At 35.7% G+C, this 18,347-nt stretch overlaps 1 protein-coding gene across 2 annotated transcripts in view; it reads right to left on the reverse strand.

Moving 5' to 3' along the window:
• The window catches only part of CUL3 (cullin 3), a 94,846-nt gene that overhangs the window by 63,771 nt on the left and 12,728 nt on the right, over positions 1–18,347 (reverse strand). Inside the window, exon 2 of one of the 2 annotated variants that reach the window (XM_032857346.1) lies at positions 10,835–11,032. In XM_032857346.1, the coding sequence (XP_032713237.1) occupies positions 10,835–11,032 (198 nt within the window). Of the gene's footprint in view, positions 1–9,499; positions 9,567–10,834; positions 11,033–18,347 lie in introns of those variants that run through there. The other variant, XM_032857347.1, reaches the window with a different exon arrangement.

The following is an 18,347-nucleotide window of genomic DNA, read 5'->3' on the forward strand; positions in this document are numbered from 1 at the left end:
TTCACTATCATTCAGAAAAAAAGGTGGCAGTCTCGATCAGAGGAATCATACCAGTATCATGGACAAAACAGTAAGATAGCTACTACAGGGTAAACTTGTTCCTTGACTGCTGTCAGAACATCCTTCTGTAAGTAATTTACTAACATATATATAATACTTAGTAATGTATGTTTAAGCATTTTATAAAGAGCACACTACCTGTAATTTCAACTTAAAATTCATTCCTAGTGGCAGAATTTCCCCGCTCACTTTCTAAGTGTCCAAAACGAAGCTCTTAATTCAAAAGAATACATAAAAATCTTTCTTCAAACTGTCAATTCAGATATATAATGATTCCTTCCAACAAGCAAAGCAGGGTGCTAGCCACTATGGGGGATAGAGGAGCCTAATACTAGCATTCATATGACCTTAATACAAAGTAGAATACAATGAATAGCAGTAGAGAATCATGAGGCTCAAAGCAGGGGCACACAGTGGTAAATTAGGACAATGTATTTTTATAATTCCATACATAAAGAGTATTTGCTACATGTTAAAGCAAATAAGAAATCATCTAAATTTGGCATCATTTTAAAAAATATGTCCTCAGTTAATATAAAAAAAGAGAGAAAAATCAGGATTTCTCTATGAGTACGAAGCAGTGCCATGAAAACCAGTAGAGCTTTTTACCTACTGGCTGGAAACGAAAACTGAAAGAAAGTAGTATACCACAGAAGGACATGAATAATCTATCACTTGTAAAGTATTACATTCACAGTGGTTAAGACAAAAGATATACATTAAAAACCCTTATAGCACTAGTACCATAATTAAACTCTGGACAAAGATACTGACAGAATAAGTAGTAAAACATACACAAAGCATGGCAATATGGTAATTAAGTCCTTTTGTTCTCTTCAGTAAATGGGGAAAGAAAACCCCCCCTCATTCCACAGGATCACACAATCTGGCTCCCACCAGACAGACAAACTCATCTCAAAAAATGAGAGATAAAGATCCCAAAATTTTCACTGTGCTTTTAAATGGTGAAACATACTCTACTTGAACAGGGTTTGGATTCAGCAGTTAACTGGGTAGGTAGAAGCACATCTGAAAGACAAAACGGAATTTGGCAGCTGATGAACATAATGCATGGTTTGCATTTGACTGCTAGTATTTTCAGGGATTCGTTTCCATAGACAATTATTGAGCGCCAACTATATGAAGGAGCAGGAGGCAAAACCAAGAATAAGACAGGTCCTAGGTTGGTCACTTGCTCTTTTGATAAACATTAAGAGAACACCACTAGAAAATATAACAGAAAGCAAGACAGAAAGGGGTATCTGCCCTCACAGTGCTTAGTCTACACAACAATTTAACTGGGAATAGCGAATATTTAACACATGGGTGAATTTACCAAATTAAGTAACACCTTAACCTTGGCTCTCCCCAACATCATTTCTCTTCCAATTCTTTCAAAGAAGCTACCCAATTTCTTAGGCTCCTCCCATCCCGTGGTTGCCATCTTCCTGAATCTCTAATAATCTCTATTCCCTTCATTATCCCCCCAAATCTCTTTCTCTTTGGGGATTCCTCTAATCATATTCCATTCACTCTTCCAAATCATATTCTTAAGGGTTTGTACCCCTAGCTCAGACACAGCTTTCCTCCTGTCATCACCCTAAGCTACTTCAATATTCATTGTAATAGTTGTTTCTTTCAACAACTTAAAAAGTTAGAAAATAAGGACAAGATGGCAGGAGAACAAAAGATATGTAGCAATGAAGCACTTAAGATGGTATGTCTACTAAATCTTTCACTCCATCTTGATGTGTCAGTCTCTTCTGGAAAACAAAAAACCAATGGCTCCCACCACCCACAGGATAAAACCCAAATTCCCTATAATGTCTTTCTAAAACCTAATCCAGCCTACTTTACCACTCTCATTCCCCAAAAATGTATCTGAAGCCTTTTATAGTCCATCTACACTGATCTTACCTGACTATGCTCATGCTTACCTGCCTTTTTTATTTATGCCATTTTTCTGACTATCTTTTCCCTCTGTTCATATGATGAACCTTTAATAATTCTTTAAGGCGCATCAAAAGTGACCTCCTCTTTCTACTTTGCCCTGAATTCCTCAAGCAAAATAATTCTTCTTCAAATCTGATTACCTCACTAAAACTGGAAGATTCTTGCTGACAGGGATAGTGTCTTAATTATTTTTTGGTAGATGAAACACAAGAGACTATCTGTGGGCTTCTGAAATGAATCTGTCTTTGCTAACAAAAATCTTATTCCTGAGTGTTTCTATCAATGTCCTTTTATAATTCACTGCAATTATTATTCTTATAATATATTTTGTACTTAAATGCCATTAAAGTACACTCATTCACATTTGCCTAGAAAGAAAAAGAACTAAAAAAGCTTTATTATAAATGCTAAGTCTATTAAGTAATTGGCTTAACAAAACAGTCCAAAGCTTACCAAGAATACCAACTTCATTTCCACATGCAATTAGTACCCTCACAGAAACACTTTAATTTACTGGTGAATAAACATAACATTTAAAATTCTGGCTCTTCTCTTTCTCCTTTCAAAAATCGGGAGAAAAATCAATATACTGAAGAAAAGTTTATATAGAGACATCATTTTTAGCAAATGAAACCCTATATACAAAAAATAAATAATAGGGTGTTATAAAAGATTTTTCAGTTTACCACACAAACAAAAAACCCCAAACAAGAAAGCCATTTAAAAATTCAAACTATTCTTCTAAGCTTCAATTTCTCTACCTGTCAAACAAAGTGCTTAGAACTGATCAGATGACTAGGCACAGATTCAAGTGCTTAAGTTCCCCAAAGGCAGGGACTTTTCATATAATGCAAATGATTATTATTAGACCAGTGCTTGGTACGTAAGAGGTCCTCAATAGGGAGTTTTCTAAATGAATGAAAAAAGTCAGCAGGATCAAGCTCCCTTATTCTGCCTTCCATCCAAAGTAAGAGAATATTTGAAGAACAGGATATATGGATATAAAGACTTCATTTTTTTTCATTGTGTGGATATAAATCCACTTATTTGAACATTTATATAGTTTTCAGCCTTTTTTAGCATTTAAACAATACTACAGTAAATATCAGTATAAATACTTTTTATACGCATATTTAAACGTATCTATGGGATGGATTTTTTTTTTTTTAATCTTTCAAGTTTTTATTTAAAGTCCAGTTAGTTAATATGTATAGTGTAGTATTAGTTTCAGGAGTAGAATTTAGTGAGTCAGCACTTACATATCACACTTACAAATAACGTAATTCATCACTTACATATAACACACTTACATATAAAAGAAATACTTTTAAAAAATCACTGAAATCAATGTTCTTTTTATTAGGAAGAAGCTGTTTCTAGTAGAGCTAAAGTCAACATCGTTTTTGTTCAAACTTTCAAAGTACAAAAATTAGCTCATTTATGAGGCTACCATAGTATTATTCAATTACTAAAGAGAAATAATTTGGGTAAGAAAAGAAAATTAAGCATAAGGCGAATCTAAGAAACCTATTAAGCATCACAAAATTGGAATAAAGTTCTTTCCATATTAAAACCAAAGGAAGTTTCTCTCCCCTGATTTCAAGAAACAATTAAAAATGGAAATGTTTTTATGCTAAATACGTTTTATGGCACAGAAAAGGACAACAGTAAACTTTAAAACTATTAATATTCCTAAGTCTTAAAAAAATAAAATTTTCAGAATACATAATCATTACATAACTTTAAAGCCCATTTAGGATAACAAAATCAATCCCAATTATAAATTAGTAATTTGAAGTCCAGGGAAGTCTAGTAATTTGTTCATGACTGTTAGTAGCAGAATTAGGCCTAAAGCCCAGTCCTCCCTACTTTCTACCCAGTACTTTTTCCACTACAGATACTTCTAAAATTACTTCATATTATTAAACATGAAGTGTTCAACAGTGGATACAAGAAACAAAAGCAAATCTTCAGTTACCTCACTATGAGCTTAAACACTTTCCGTCAAGTTTAAATCCCAGACAGCAATCTTTTAAAAGATGACTCCAAAAAAATGAACAAGACCCTTAAATATCTTACAATTTTGTCAGTTACACCTCAATAAAGCCAAAGGGTGGGAGATGGCTCCACCCTTACCTAACCCTACCCACAAGTAACAGAACTGATTAGCACTATGTTTAATTTTAAAATGGTCTTTAGCCATTAAACACACACACAAACACACAGAGTCAAAATGGTTATAAAACCCACAACTCTGGGGCGCCTGGGTGGCTCAGCGGGTTAAGCCTCTGCCTTCGGCTCGGGTCATGATCCCAGGGTCCTGGGATCGAGCCCCACATCGGGCTCCCTGCTCAGCGGGGAGCCTGCTTCTTCCTCTCTCTTTGCCTGTGATCTCTGTCAAATAAATAAAATCTTAAAAAAAAAAAAAACCAAAAAACCACAACTCTGCTAAATAAATGTTGACATCATTTTATAACTTAAAGTTAGAGCTCAATCTGGTCATTTTTCAGTTTCCATTGCAATCCTTAAATATACCTAAAATGTTTTAATTCCTCAGGATTAAATTCCTCGTTTCTCTTTTCTGTGTGACTTCATCTATATACTCACGATTCCCAAATTTATATTTCCACTTCAAATTTCTCAGAGAACTAGATTTGCATATTCAATTTCACTGGCAGCTTAAAATTAACCTGTTCAAGGGAGTTCCCTTTCTCTACCCCATCCCTATATTAAAAAAATGGAAAACACCCTGTTGCCCAAGAACCAAACCTAGTCCTCTTGAATTCTTTCCTCTTCCTCATTTCCTACAACCAACCTATTAAGAAGTAACAATCTTTCTACATTCAAAGTATCCTGAATCTGTAATCTTCTATCCCCACTGTCACTACACTGGTATAAATCACCATTATTGCTCACTCACCTGAATTACTGGATTATTCCTTCCTACTCTCCTCACTTCAACTCTTGGGCGCTCTAATTTATGCATCACACAACCACCCGAGTAATATTTAAAAAATCTGTAACAGATCATGTCACTGTCTTGTTTAAAATTCTTTTTTTTTTTAAAGATTTTATTTATTTATTTGACAGGTAGAGATCACAAGTAGGCAGAGAGGCAGGCAGAGAGAGAGGAGGAAGCAGGCTCCCCACGGAGCAGGGAGCCTGATGTGGGGCTCGACCCCAGGACCCTGGGATCATGACCTGAGCCGAAGGCAGTGGCTTTAACACAGAGAGACACCCAGGCGCCCTCTTGTTTAAAATTCTTGAATGGCTTCCTAATGTACATGTAATTAAGTATGAAGCCCTTATACCAGGGCTTCAATGCCTCTCTTTCCAAACCTCATCTTGGTCCCATTTTTCCCCACTGCCAATACTTAATTCCCCATTCACAACAGGCTTTGTTTTCAATTTCTCTATTCCAGGAATTGGCAAAGGATGGTCTGCTGTCTTTTTAAAATAAAGTTGTACTGGAAAACCGCCATAGTCATTCATTACATATAGTCTATTGCTCCTCTGGTGCTAAAAGAGGAGAGTGTTGAGGAACTACCAACAGAATCTATGGCTCAGGAAACTAAAAATACTGACTATCTGGTCCTGCAAAGAAAAAACATTCTACAGCCATCCCCTTTGCCTGGAACACTATTCTCATGAGCACCTTCTCACTCTTCAAGTCCCCTCTTACTCAAAGAGTCATTTCTTGGATATATAGTTTTCCTCTATCACTGTCTCCTGTTTTCTTCACCATGTTTTATAACTAAACATTTGTTTACTTGTTTAACTGTTCTATGACTGCAGGGATCAAATGCATTCCAACATATTTTTTATACCTAAGTCAGAGGCTGGCAAATAACATACTTCTGGATGTTGAATTATGTAATAAGAAGTCTTCATTGGGTACTTTTGAGGCTTTGACAAAATGATCTATAATTTAAAAATCCTTAAAACTGGAAAGATCTTCTTCTCCAGTAAAACCATGCTTTTAAAGTTATTTAGAAACAAATGTCAAAGATAACCCTGTCAATTCTGAAATGTTTTCATATTTACCAAAATGAGTTTTTTTTTTTCCTTATGGAGAGGCACAAAGGCCATATAATACTCCAAGTTTTGCTTTGTGGTTTAGAGAAACTCATTGAATTCCTCTGGGTCTCAGTTTCCTCAAAGGGAACATTCTTCTAGAGACCGGAAGAAGATACGACCAAGTTAAAAGAAAAGCATTTAGCTTTTCTATGCCTGCTTCAATTTTGTGAACTTACTTGGAAAGCCAACCGTCAGCTGCATTAATCTCACAGAAGTTCCTCCATTCATCCACCCTGATAGCTTGTGCTGCGCTGCTTTATCTAAGACGCTGCTCAGATATTTACCGTTCTCATCTCGCAACCAGGGTACTAGCAACAAACTCTGAGTAAAAATTGTTATTTCATTTGAATCTTTCAACATGAAAAAATAGGTCCTGGCTGCCTATATACCACGACACTAAAACGTTCACTTCAGTAGAAAGTAACTTTGCTTTAAAAAAAAAAAAAAGTATTATTGCTTACGTGGTTCAGCAGAGTGCTAAAAGCATAGTGAACAAAGAAAAAAACAAACAAACAAACAAAAGACCCCACCTGACTAGACCACACATTAAGGTTTTCAGAACCACAAAAAGGAATACATTCTGGGAGACTGAACACGGCTACTTTCATACCACAGAACCCTGAACCTGAACCAATTTCTCACCTTCTAGTCAGAAAGTGTACTGCATAAACAGGTAATATCAATTTTTATGCAAACTGTACTTCTGCACATTTGGTAGAAAAGACAGAGACTTCCTACATCAGAGCACATTTAGGCTATTATATAATGGCTCTGCCTGTCAGTTAACAAATTTCTTTGGGCCATGTCCCCTTCATATAGTAGTACTGTATCTGTATGGTTATTAAACATTTTCCTAAGACTAAGAATGAAATAAGATCTATGGAGAACACAAAAATGAAAGCAGATACTAGCAGAGGTTAAAAGATTTAATTCAACTGAAATGATAAAATTAATCATTAGATACACTGGTATTGGTATATTTCCTGGCCAGAAACTGATTAAACTGGTCAAATGATTTGTGAAAGGAACAAAAAATTAAAAAACATTTTCAGATGCTGGTGATGTATGACTAATGCCTATGCAACAGAAATAAAAAGAATTTAGTGTATACAATTTCCTTAGCACAATTAACTTGAATACATGTTCTCTGGAACATATTATAGGGAACTGCCTATATTTTGAAATAACAACAGCTAACCTGAGATATGGGATCACTTTAAGCAACTCACAAGTATGCCGAAGCTTTTACAGTTATAGAATTATTGGTCACATGACTTCAATTTCTACCTAACCATATTTCGGAGTCCAAAAAAATCACTTAAACACTGACTTCCCACTCTGGTCTCCCCTCCTCTCCTCACTTTTTGGGTAAGCCAATTCTCAATACAGCATGTAACTACAGATGTTTTTTCTGCATCTATGCCCAAGCTGCAAAGCAAATTCTTCAAAACAAACAAAAAAGACAAATCACATATTTAGGCCAACTCCTACTGGGCTATCTTTTTCCTCACTTGCCAATTCCTTAGTATATTCCCAAGAAGGGCTACTCCAAGTCTCTTCATCTCATCTTCAGAAGATGCATGGCTTAATTACTAGATCTGTAATAGTTTCAGAACTAAAGAATCTCAGGAGATATTACTACTAGCTCCTTCGTTTTAATTATAAATAAACCAAGAACTAGAATTAAAGGACTACAGCTTTACAGACACTGAGCCAATTTACTCGAAGCCTCTCCTACACCCTCAATTTCATTGAGTTTATTCCATCTTGATCCATTCATTATGCCTCAGGAGTAGATCTACAGAGGAGTCAAGGACTTAGCCTGAAACCACACTGCCTGAATATTGTTACAGCTAGGCCGCTTACTACGTGCATCTCAACAAATCACTAATTCTCTGTGCCTTGATTTCTCCACTTACAGAAAGAATAGTCATATCTTGCTCATTAAGTTGTGACCACTAACACAGGTAAAAGCACTGGAACTGAACCTAGCACATACAAATGCTACATAAGAGTAAGTTATGACCACTACCATCATTCACTATGGGACCGCTGCTAAATGAGAGCATGCCTCTATTCTACCTTTGCTTCTCTGTTCTCAAATCCGTACTCTCTCCATAACCAAGAACTCAGTTGCTTTAATCATCTCCCCTTCAAGAGCTTTAAGCAAAACTCTTGCACTCTACATTTCTTTCTTTTGATGCCAAGTTTCTTAATTTAGTCGTCTTCATTTCCCACACCTACATACCATAACTTGCTTTTGAAAATTCGTCCTCTGGCTTTAGGATTTTTTTCTCTGAACTCCAATACTTCTTCCTCGGAGTACATGCTACCAACAGCCAATCTTCATCTTCAGTTTAAGTTTCTGCTCAAGCTCAAAATCTATCTCTAAACAAAGGATATTTCTAGCTGAGCATTTTATGATGATCTCACACTCAATTTCCCTCATATAAAATAGTTTCTAAGGTATCTTCCAACTATAAAAATCTCCAATCTTATCTAAAACAGTATCTGTCACATCCTCTATCCATTCATGTCTAGCCTATCACTTTACTCAAAATTTCCAGCAAACATCCAGCAAACACCCAATTCTACATTTATATCATTTTCATCTTAATCTCCTTAAAATATTTTGTCACATTATCTTCCACTTTAAAACCTCCAATAAACCTCCACTGTTAAGCCCAAATTCCTTAGCTTGGCATTCAAGTTTTTCCTCCAATCTCTTCCCAAACCACCTTTATATTAGAATGCACTAATCCCCATAAATTCTTATTTACCTCAATCAAACTCTATTTACCACCTAAGCGTATCCAATTTATTTCTGTATAATCACATGACATCTGCCATCCTGGAAAGCCTTCCACATTATTCACTTATATCCCAAATGTCTCATGGCTTGGTTCAATTTGATACTTTCCCATTTAATCCTACAGCCCCGGATAATTTCTCCCTCATTTGAATTTCTAAGCCATTTATTGCCTATTGAATTCCTTTGCCACTTAATTATATAATGCCTCATACTGTTATCTAAATGTCTGCATCATCTCTCACATCACAGTACAAATAAGGGATATCCTATCTCTTTGTACCCACTGTATATTCCTAGAAAGCTGTGCACAGTAGGCACTAAAGAAACTGTTGGTTGCATGAAGAACACAATCACCTTGCTTCATGAGATACTAGGTACCTCCTCATGTAATCCCATGTAAGAGAAAGAAATTATGGAAGGAATAATAGAAATAGAAAGTAACTATTCTGTAACCACCACAGTAATAATGATTCATGCAAGAATCATCAATGGGTGCTAGAACCATCACATGAAAGCTTCTTGGGGAAAAGGATATTTATACAGTCTCAAAATATAGCTGAACAAATTACTTATGAATTACAAAGGGAAAAAAGGTACCTTCACAGTGGAGAAATCTGGCGGACACCAAGTGATCAAAGTTAACATCACCAATAATGGGATAAACTGACATCATGTGCCTCCTGATGTGATGCACTGAGGACACAACATCACTTATGTATTATTCCTGCCAAAAATGCATAACCTGAAACTAGTCATCAGGAAACAATCAGACAAACCAAAAACCGAGGGACAATCTACAAAACAACTGGCCTATACTCTTGAAAAATGTCAATGTGCTGAAGAGACAAGAAGCTCTGGAACTGAGTGTGTGATCCTGGATTGGATCCTGGATCAGAAAACAAACTGCTATAAAGGACATCACTGCTACACAGGACAACTGATGAATCTGAATATGGACTATATTAGTTAACAGTATTAAATTAATGTTAAACTGCCTGATTTCAAACATTAGTCTTCAGTTAAGTGAGATAATTTCCTTGTTCTTAGGAGAAACATCCCAAAGCATTTGAGGGTAAATGAATTTAAAACTTATTCTGATTCTTCAGCAATAATATCAATAATAGTAATAATAACAAGTATCAATAGAAAGATTAGCAAAAATGTGGCAAAATGTTAACTGGTGAATCTACAATACAAGAGATCATTGTACTATTTGGTACAACTTTTCCATTTCTTTTTTCCAAATAAATTTTTAAAAAACGAACCCTAATACCACACAAAAACTTTGAGAAGTTTTTATTTACCTGTGGTAATTTTATCTGACAATCTTAAAGCAAGACATACTTGCAATAGAAGAATTTGTTCTACATAAATATTTTAAAAAGTAAAAACATCTTTTTAGCACCAAAGAAGTATTTATAATTTTAATAGCCCAACACTACTTTAACTTTAAAAAACAATTCACATTTAGTATAAAACTCAGCTAAAATAATGTCAATTTCAACTGGTATAAAGTCTTAGACAGTATTTTTTTAAACAATGTTGTTTTATTACACAGAGAAAGTAGAGAAAGATAAAATGGACTGACTGGTTAAGCATTCTAAGGAAAAAATAATGAGCTCTAATTCATACATTAATAAACAAGCATTCGTAAACTAATGAAAGTCTGTTTCCTTAATTATGATTACAGAGAATGTATTTATTGTAAATCACAAACTTCACCTTCCCTCAATTATCAAAAATTGTGATTTAGCTGATCATAAGTTTTGAGTGAGGTTTTATACTACATTATAATACAACTATTAATTGATTACTATTTCTATAGGCTTCCTGGAGCCCTTAAAACTAGTATTTCTAGTCAAAGTATAATATAGTATATAAAGGATTTTCTAGATTCCGTATAATTAGCAATAGTCCTTTAAAGTTGGATACCTTATTTATGAGATGTTCGGTAACAACTTCTCTTAGTCCAGTGTAGAGTTTTTCTCCATGTTTATGCAAAACCATTGTATAAGCATTTCTATAGAGCTCCTCAAAACTAAGACCACTGTTATTCTTACGCTGGATTTCTTGAATTGCATTTTTCAGAAGGTCCCAAATGCTGTTTACATATTTTTCATCCATGGTCATCTGTAATATCCAAGAGAGAAAAAGAGACAAAAAGAAACACCAATGGTTGAAAATCTGTATTTGTCCATATAGTAATTATGTTATTATATGCCTAAGATTATAAAACTGTATGACTTATAAGACTTATTGTTTTAACAATAAATAAAGGGGTACATTTAAGAAGTTTTTAGAGATGACACAGCAATTTTTTAAAAATCCTTTAAGACCGCCCTCCTTTCTTATATGCATTAAACCCCTCCAATTTAAATGAAATCATAATCCCTGATGTTAATACTTGCTTTATTTAGCCAAAAGTGTAAAGCACACTTTTCCTTAAGTTTATTTAGTAGAACACAAGCTCAGAGAGCTACTGAGACAGAAAGAGTTCCATGATTTTAAAAATAATATGGGGGGGTGCCTGGGTGTCTCACTTCGTTAAGCCTCAGACTCCTGGTTGGTCCTGATCTCAGGATAGTGAGATAGAGCCCCACGATGGGCTCCACACTCAGCGCAGTCTTAAGTTTCTCTCTCCTGCTCCCTCTGCCCACCCCCCAGTCCTCCCTGCATGCACTCTTTCTAAAACAAATAAATCTTAGGAAAAAAAAAAAAAATTGAGGACATGAACACTATCTTCTCCTGAAGATTTACAGAGCTCCTTAGCAAATTAAAGATTGGAAGAAGACCTGCAGTTAAAAACAAAACAAACAATCCTCCCACACACATTTTCTGTTTAACCTTATTTTCTTCCTTTCCCAGTTTAGATTCCAAGTCCATTATATGTAGCTACCTTGCATATACCTATGAATCACTTCCCCTCTCCAGACCAAAATACTTGCTATTCTAAACCCCATCTACCCACCTACTCTTCACATGCACCATGTGTAAATGAAAGTAAATGAATAACATATATACACCAATATTCAACATGTCTCAGTTTAAATTCATAATCACTAACCACCAAGTAGGCCCTGGGTGCAACCCCATAATCCTACATTCTAGACTACTGACTACCTTCCTAGATGATTTTACACCATTTCCTCCAAACTCACTCTCAGATAATGACTTGCTTCCTGTTCCATTGAGAAAACAGAAACAACCTGAAGACATACTGTACAAACCCCAACCATATCCAGCAATCCGTATGATTATGTATCAATATACTACTCTACTGTTCTTGAGCTCAAAGTACCAAGTTCTTATACTCAAATTATAAACAGGGACCATAAACATAGGCATCATCGAGGACTTACTAGAAATGCAGAATTTCAGGCTCCACCCCATGCCTACGGAACTATAATCTGCATTGTGACTCCAAGTGATACCTATACAGAATGAAGTTTAGTTCCATCCCAACTCATCTTTTCAAGGACCTCCCTTTATCAATCTCCCTTCTCAGCATCATCAGATTCTTTCCTCTCTGCTAGACAATTTCTATATCCATTCAAAATCATCAATTTCCCATCTTAAAAACAAATCCTCACAAACCCACCATTTCTCCAGTACCATCCAAACTTGTCTTTTCCATTTACAAAATCACAAGACATGAGACATTTCTACATTCACCGTCTCCAAGTCTCATTTTTCTCATTATATCTTGAATCTATTCCAATAAGTCTTTCATCTCTACGGTTTCAATGAAATTACCCAAGGAGGTCACCAGTGACTTCCATCCTGCAAAATCTAAATGGTCAGAGTCTTAGTTCTCATCATTCTTGACCTATCTGGCAGCAACTGAAAGAGCTGTTCACTCCTACTCCTCACTTGCCTTCCAAGCACTACAATCTTGTTTTTCTTCCCATTCCTCTAGTTTCTATTTGTCAGTCTGCTTACTAGTTCTTTCCCTCCCAGCAGCCTCCAAACCTGAACTTCTCTGTGTAGTCACAACTCAGTTTTCAGGTGAAGCTCATTTCATCTATGCTCATGGCTTAAGTTAACATCAATATTTATATACTGTGTTTGGCCCTCTCCCCTTGATACCAGAGTCCTATACTCAGCCATGTTTTTAACTGAATATCTACTAGGTATCTCAAACTTACCAGGTCCAGAACAGAAATCCTAATCCTTGCCCTTAATTCTGCTTTCCCAGCAGTCTTCTCTGAACAAGCGAATGTCCACTCCATCCTTCCAGTTGCTAAGGCCAAAAAAAGCTTGTAATCCCTCAACTTGATTCAAACCCAATAGGAAATTCTTTTGTCTCTACCTCCAAAATGTACCTAGAATCTAACTCCTACTCACCCTTTCCACTACTACTAGCCTTGTCCAAAACACCATAGTCTCTGAAGGTATTCCAAAAGTTCCCTAACTGGTCTGCTCCTGACCCACTATCAAAGAGCAACCAGTGACCTTCTAAAAACATAAATCATGTCACTCTTCTGCTCACAACCCTGAAGTGACTTTTCATCTCTCTTGAAGTTAAAGTCAAAGTCCTTATACAAACTACAAAACATTATTTGGATCTGATAATCTGACTTCATCTATTCTTCCTCCTTGCTCCCTGCTCTAGCCACAGCAGACTCACTTTGCCATTCTTTGGAATATGTCAAACAGATTTTTGCTTCAAGGTGTTTGTATTTGCTACTCTACTCTCAAATGTTCTTCCTCAGGTATCCCCATGGCTCATTCACTTTATCAACCTCAAAATTCTTGTTCAACCATCACCATAAAATGAAGCTTTAACTTCACACTCCATTTAAAATAGCAGTCTCCTCTTACTAGTCACCCCCAAATTCCAACCCCACAGTCCTCATTTTTTTTTCCTTATTTCTTTTCCTGCCTCCCTCCTCCCATTCAATGTCAGCTCCATGAAGGCAGCGATTTTTTTCACTGAGGAATCCCTCAGCCACTGAAGTAATACATGGCATATAACAAACATTCATACTTGCTGATGAAATGATTTCCTGCTAATCTATGACTAAGGAGCTGTTATTACACACCATGTACTGCGCTTACAACCTGGGAAACATGGCAACAGTTATTCATCAGCTTCATACCTATTTCTGACTTGGATGGACAAAAATTACTGAGTGGAATCCTCTCTCAAGAGGTTACGAAGAAACTTTTGGAGGTGATAAATATGTTTATTGCATAGATCATGGTGATGGCTTCACACTCTCTTCCAACTTGCATTCGTTAAATATGTATGTTTTTTTCCATGTCAGTCACACCTCAATGAAGTGATTAATGAAAAAAAAAAAAAACCAAAACCCAAAAAAAACCCAAAAAAAAACCCCACACTCCCTCCAAGCTATGTTCAATGGGTATGAATGTGAAAGAGTAAGGAATGTAGATAACCAAAATAGTTCTTTCAGTTACCCTAGCAGTAAAATATCAGTTCAACCCTCAATCATAGAGGATTCTTAAGCAGACGACTCCAACAGAGACATTATTCTAACCTTTTCTGAAGTGCTTAAAAGGAATTCTGTAAAAAAAAAAAAAAACACTTTTTTATTACTTTAATCTTATTCAAATCCCAGGTCTAGTAAATACTATTCTGAAAAGGCCTTAAGAGAATTTACCACTAGATCGAAACTACTATCTCTTTTTTTAATCACATATCCTGATACACAGAATGCCATTCCTTATAAAATAGTTTAACAAGATGTAGTTGTTCGTAACTTTTCACAATAAAAGATACAAGTCCATATGACAATCATGGCCTCAAGTACTCCATACACTGAGGTTCTAAAAAGGCAGGCTAAGACACCATCTCTAAACATTAAATAATGAACACAAAAAGCAGAACATTCAGAACAATTCCAGAGAAAGACCAAAGTTAATGTTGACTCTAAACTCCAGAGGTAACCATACTGCGAATAGTTGAGCAAAACTTCAAATGATCTTTTCAGGCTCTGTATGATAAGACCCCATGAAAGCTAGAAAATGTACAAAAAGGTCCCTATCCATCACGAATTACTAAATTTTCTATTAGAAATTAAAGAATTTAAAACACATAAACCAAGAGACTTTGAATATTGTAGAAATGCCCTTACATTATAATAAATCATTTCTCACATATATAAACCAAGAGTTGTTTTACAATCCAAGATTTCTACATAGTACTTTCCTCAGTATTCATTTCTTTATACAGAGCAGAGATGGAGTCACAGGACAACAATGTTTAGGTATAAAAATTTTCAAGTAAATGAAAAAATGGACCCAGAGACATTAAACGACTGACTCCAAATCTCAGACCAGAGATTAGAATTTATATATCCCCAGATCTAGTCCAAACCTCTGGACTCATGTTACATTCCACTGTGCTAATACAGTATACCAATATCACAGCGTGACTGATTATCCTGGTAAACACAGTGTGGTATATTAGTAGAGAACATAAGTTTTGCTGTCCAAAAGGCCTGGGCTGGTATCATGGCTGTGCTAAATTAACAGGCCCTGTGACCTTGGGTACGTTACTTTACTCTTCAAAATCTTTTATTTCCTTGCTTATAAAGTAGGTTTAACAACAGTATCTACCTCAGGGCACTATCCTGAAGATCAAAAAAGAATGTCAGTAGAATTTAACCCAGCTTGGGGCACAGCACAATCCCTCACAGTTGACTAAATAAAGTGTCCAATAATAGAATCTCCGAACTGTCAACTATGGGCATCAACTGTCAGGGAAAAAAAACAAAACAAAACAAAAAACTTTTCAAGCTTAATAAATAAACAGATAGGAACTAAAACAAAAGTACCTGAAAAGTACAAGTATGCATACAAGTCAGTATAATGTAGCCTTCTTTTGGAAACACTATTCCCTACTTTCCATCTCCTATTTTTTGGTGCTATTTAAAACATTTTATTCCCCAGAGCTCTGCCCTGACTCTTTTCACTCTACACTGGGCTACTATGCATTGCCATCCATTATCATGGTTACAATGATTACCCACACATAGAAAGTTCTAAAATTTACAAGACACCAGATTAGTAAGGGATTCTGGAGCCTCCTAAAACTGTACACAAAATTTTGCAAAGATAATGTGTGCATTTATTTTTCCTGGATGATGAGTCCTGAGCTCTTATCACATTTCCAATGAATTTTGGTCCACATCTCAAAGAATAAACTATTGGCTTATATATTAATTGCTCCCAAATCAATACTGCCAGCCCAGACATTCCTCCAAAGTCTAAAACTACCATATTCAACTGCCTGCTGGACATCTCAAGCCAAATGTTCTAGATATAGATCAAACTTATCAGGTCCAAAATCCCTGTTAACTGAACCCCAAACACACACGTATCTTCCTTTTGTATTCTCTAATTCACAAGCCACTTAGTCATATATGCTAAAAGCCAAGGCTTAACATTTCTTCTCTCATCCTCTTTCATTCAATCATCAAGTGCAGCCAACAGAGAGCCCCAGATTATTTCTCAAATATGTTCCCAGTCTTTCATCCTGCATACTATTCTCCTAAAACCTGCACCTAGATCAGCATGTCAGCCCGCCAACTATCATGAACTCGAATAACCTCTTAGAATCTACCTTCTTCAGAATCACCATTTAAAAAAATAAACATGAGCATTCTAGCCCTGTTCAAAACCTAACTCTTATTAACTACAGAGGTGGAAGGATGTACTTTAAACCTATGCAAAATCTAGTCTATTTCTACTTCTCTAACTTCACTCACTACTTTCACTCATCACTACCTATCTTACATTTATTCCCTGACAACATTAAATCAATAGTCATTCCAATCCAATGACACACCTCCACCTCATTCACCACCCTCCCTTGTCTTCTTAAAGGCCCCCTCCTCTGCCTCTTCTTTATCCAATTCTTTACATAGCCTCTGAACATAGCTCATATACATATCACAAATGTATCTTCCTTCCCTGACCGCCTCAAGCAAAACGGACTCCCCCCCCCCCCAGTGCTTTCCTAACACTCAGGTCATATCTATCCTACACTTCATACTGATTAATAAACAGCTGTGCATCTTTTTCCTCCACTAGACTAAGAGATACTAAAAGGGCTATGCATTTTTCTTTAATGTCACTTAGATGGCCATAAACAAATGTCCGGTGAATGAATATTGCTCTACCTATATTATACTAATCCAAGTTTGAATCTTTAAATTAGCACAAAGATATGGAAAAAAATTTTAATGTGCTGATCTACAGCAATTAATGTAATTCTAAAATAATAAAATGTCCTTTTCAAATAAAATATAGTAACGGACAAGCAACAAACTCTTAAATTTCATTTATCAAGTAGTGTTTTCAGATTCTCCTATTTATTTAACTGCTTAGTCACTAATTTTATTAATAAATGTTAACTAGGAGAAAAATCATAAGCAGAAAAGGCCCCCCAGGACAGGATCCATAAGCTACAATCTTTCCCTAACTCAAGCAAGTCTAAAAACAGTATGTGAAAGGAAATGGACTTTAAGTGCAGATTCTTACATATGCATGCTTTGGTCCTGGCATCAAATGAACATGTCAGTAACAATAGCAAAATAATTATGTTACTGATGAACTTTAAATTCTCACTCATCCTTGGTAAAGAATACAACATTAACTATCAATGAAAATTAAAAGGGCTAAATGAACTCTAATATCATCAATATGTTAACCATAAAAACATCAGTCCATACTTCACTCACAGTCACAAAACTTAAAAGCCTTAAGACTGTGTATTTTTTAAAATAGAGTTAAAACGTACTTTAAAATAATATTCTAAATTATTCAAGCAGGATTTTAAACTCATTGATGAAACTGATTTCCTTAGGTTCCATTAATTGCAAAAACACTCAGGAAGGAATTTTGTTAATGCTGCAACAAAAGCAGTAACATAATAAAATGCACACACACACAAACATTTAATGTTTGCTAATTATTAAGCATATACAGTATTCTGCTCCAACAAGTTTAAGTTATAAAGTGATCAGCAGGGAAAGTAAACTCATTCAGCAAGAAAAGAAACAAAAGCTCTTTTAAAGGAAAGGTATAATTAAGCATTAAGTGCTTATGGTTTAATGAGACTTTTAAAAACCAAAACAAAACTTTGATTTTTAAAAATGACCTCCACCCCCTTTTGCCTCTTTTTAATCCAGGATTACAATATCTTCATTACTAAGTATCAATAACAAAAACAACCCTAACAGTCTGTTGGGTTTTTTTTTTTAAACATTTTTGATTATTCATCTGCATTATTTCAAATTACATAAAAACCTTCAAAATGCCTAAATTTGGGGGCACCTGGGTGGCTCAGCTGGTTAAGTGTCTGCCTTCAGCTCAGGTCGATAAGGGTGCTGGGATCTAGTTCCAATTTGGGCTCCCTGCTTAGCGGGGAGCCTGCTTCTCCCTCTACCTGCTGCCCAGCCTTGCTTGCATGCTCTCT

Source organism: Lontra canadensis, unplaced genomic scaffold (genome assembly GCF_010015895.1).
Source record: "Lontra canadensis isolate GAN:19392208 unplaced genomic scaffold, GSC_riverotter_1.0 scaffold13, whole genome shotgun sequence".
Classification (NCBI taxonomy): domain Eukaryota; kingdom Metazoa; phylum Chordata; class Mammalia; order Carnivora; family Mustelidae; genus Lontra; species Lontra canadensis.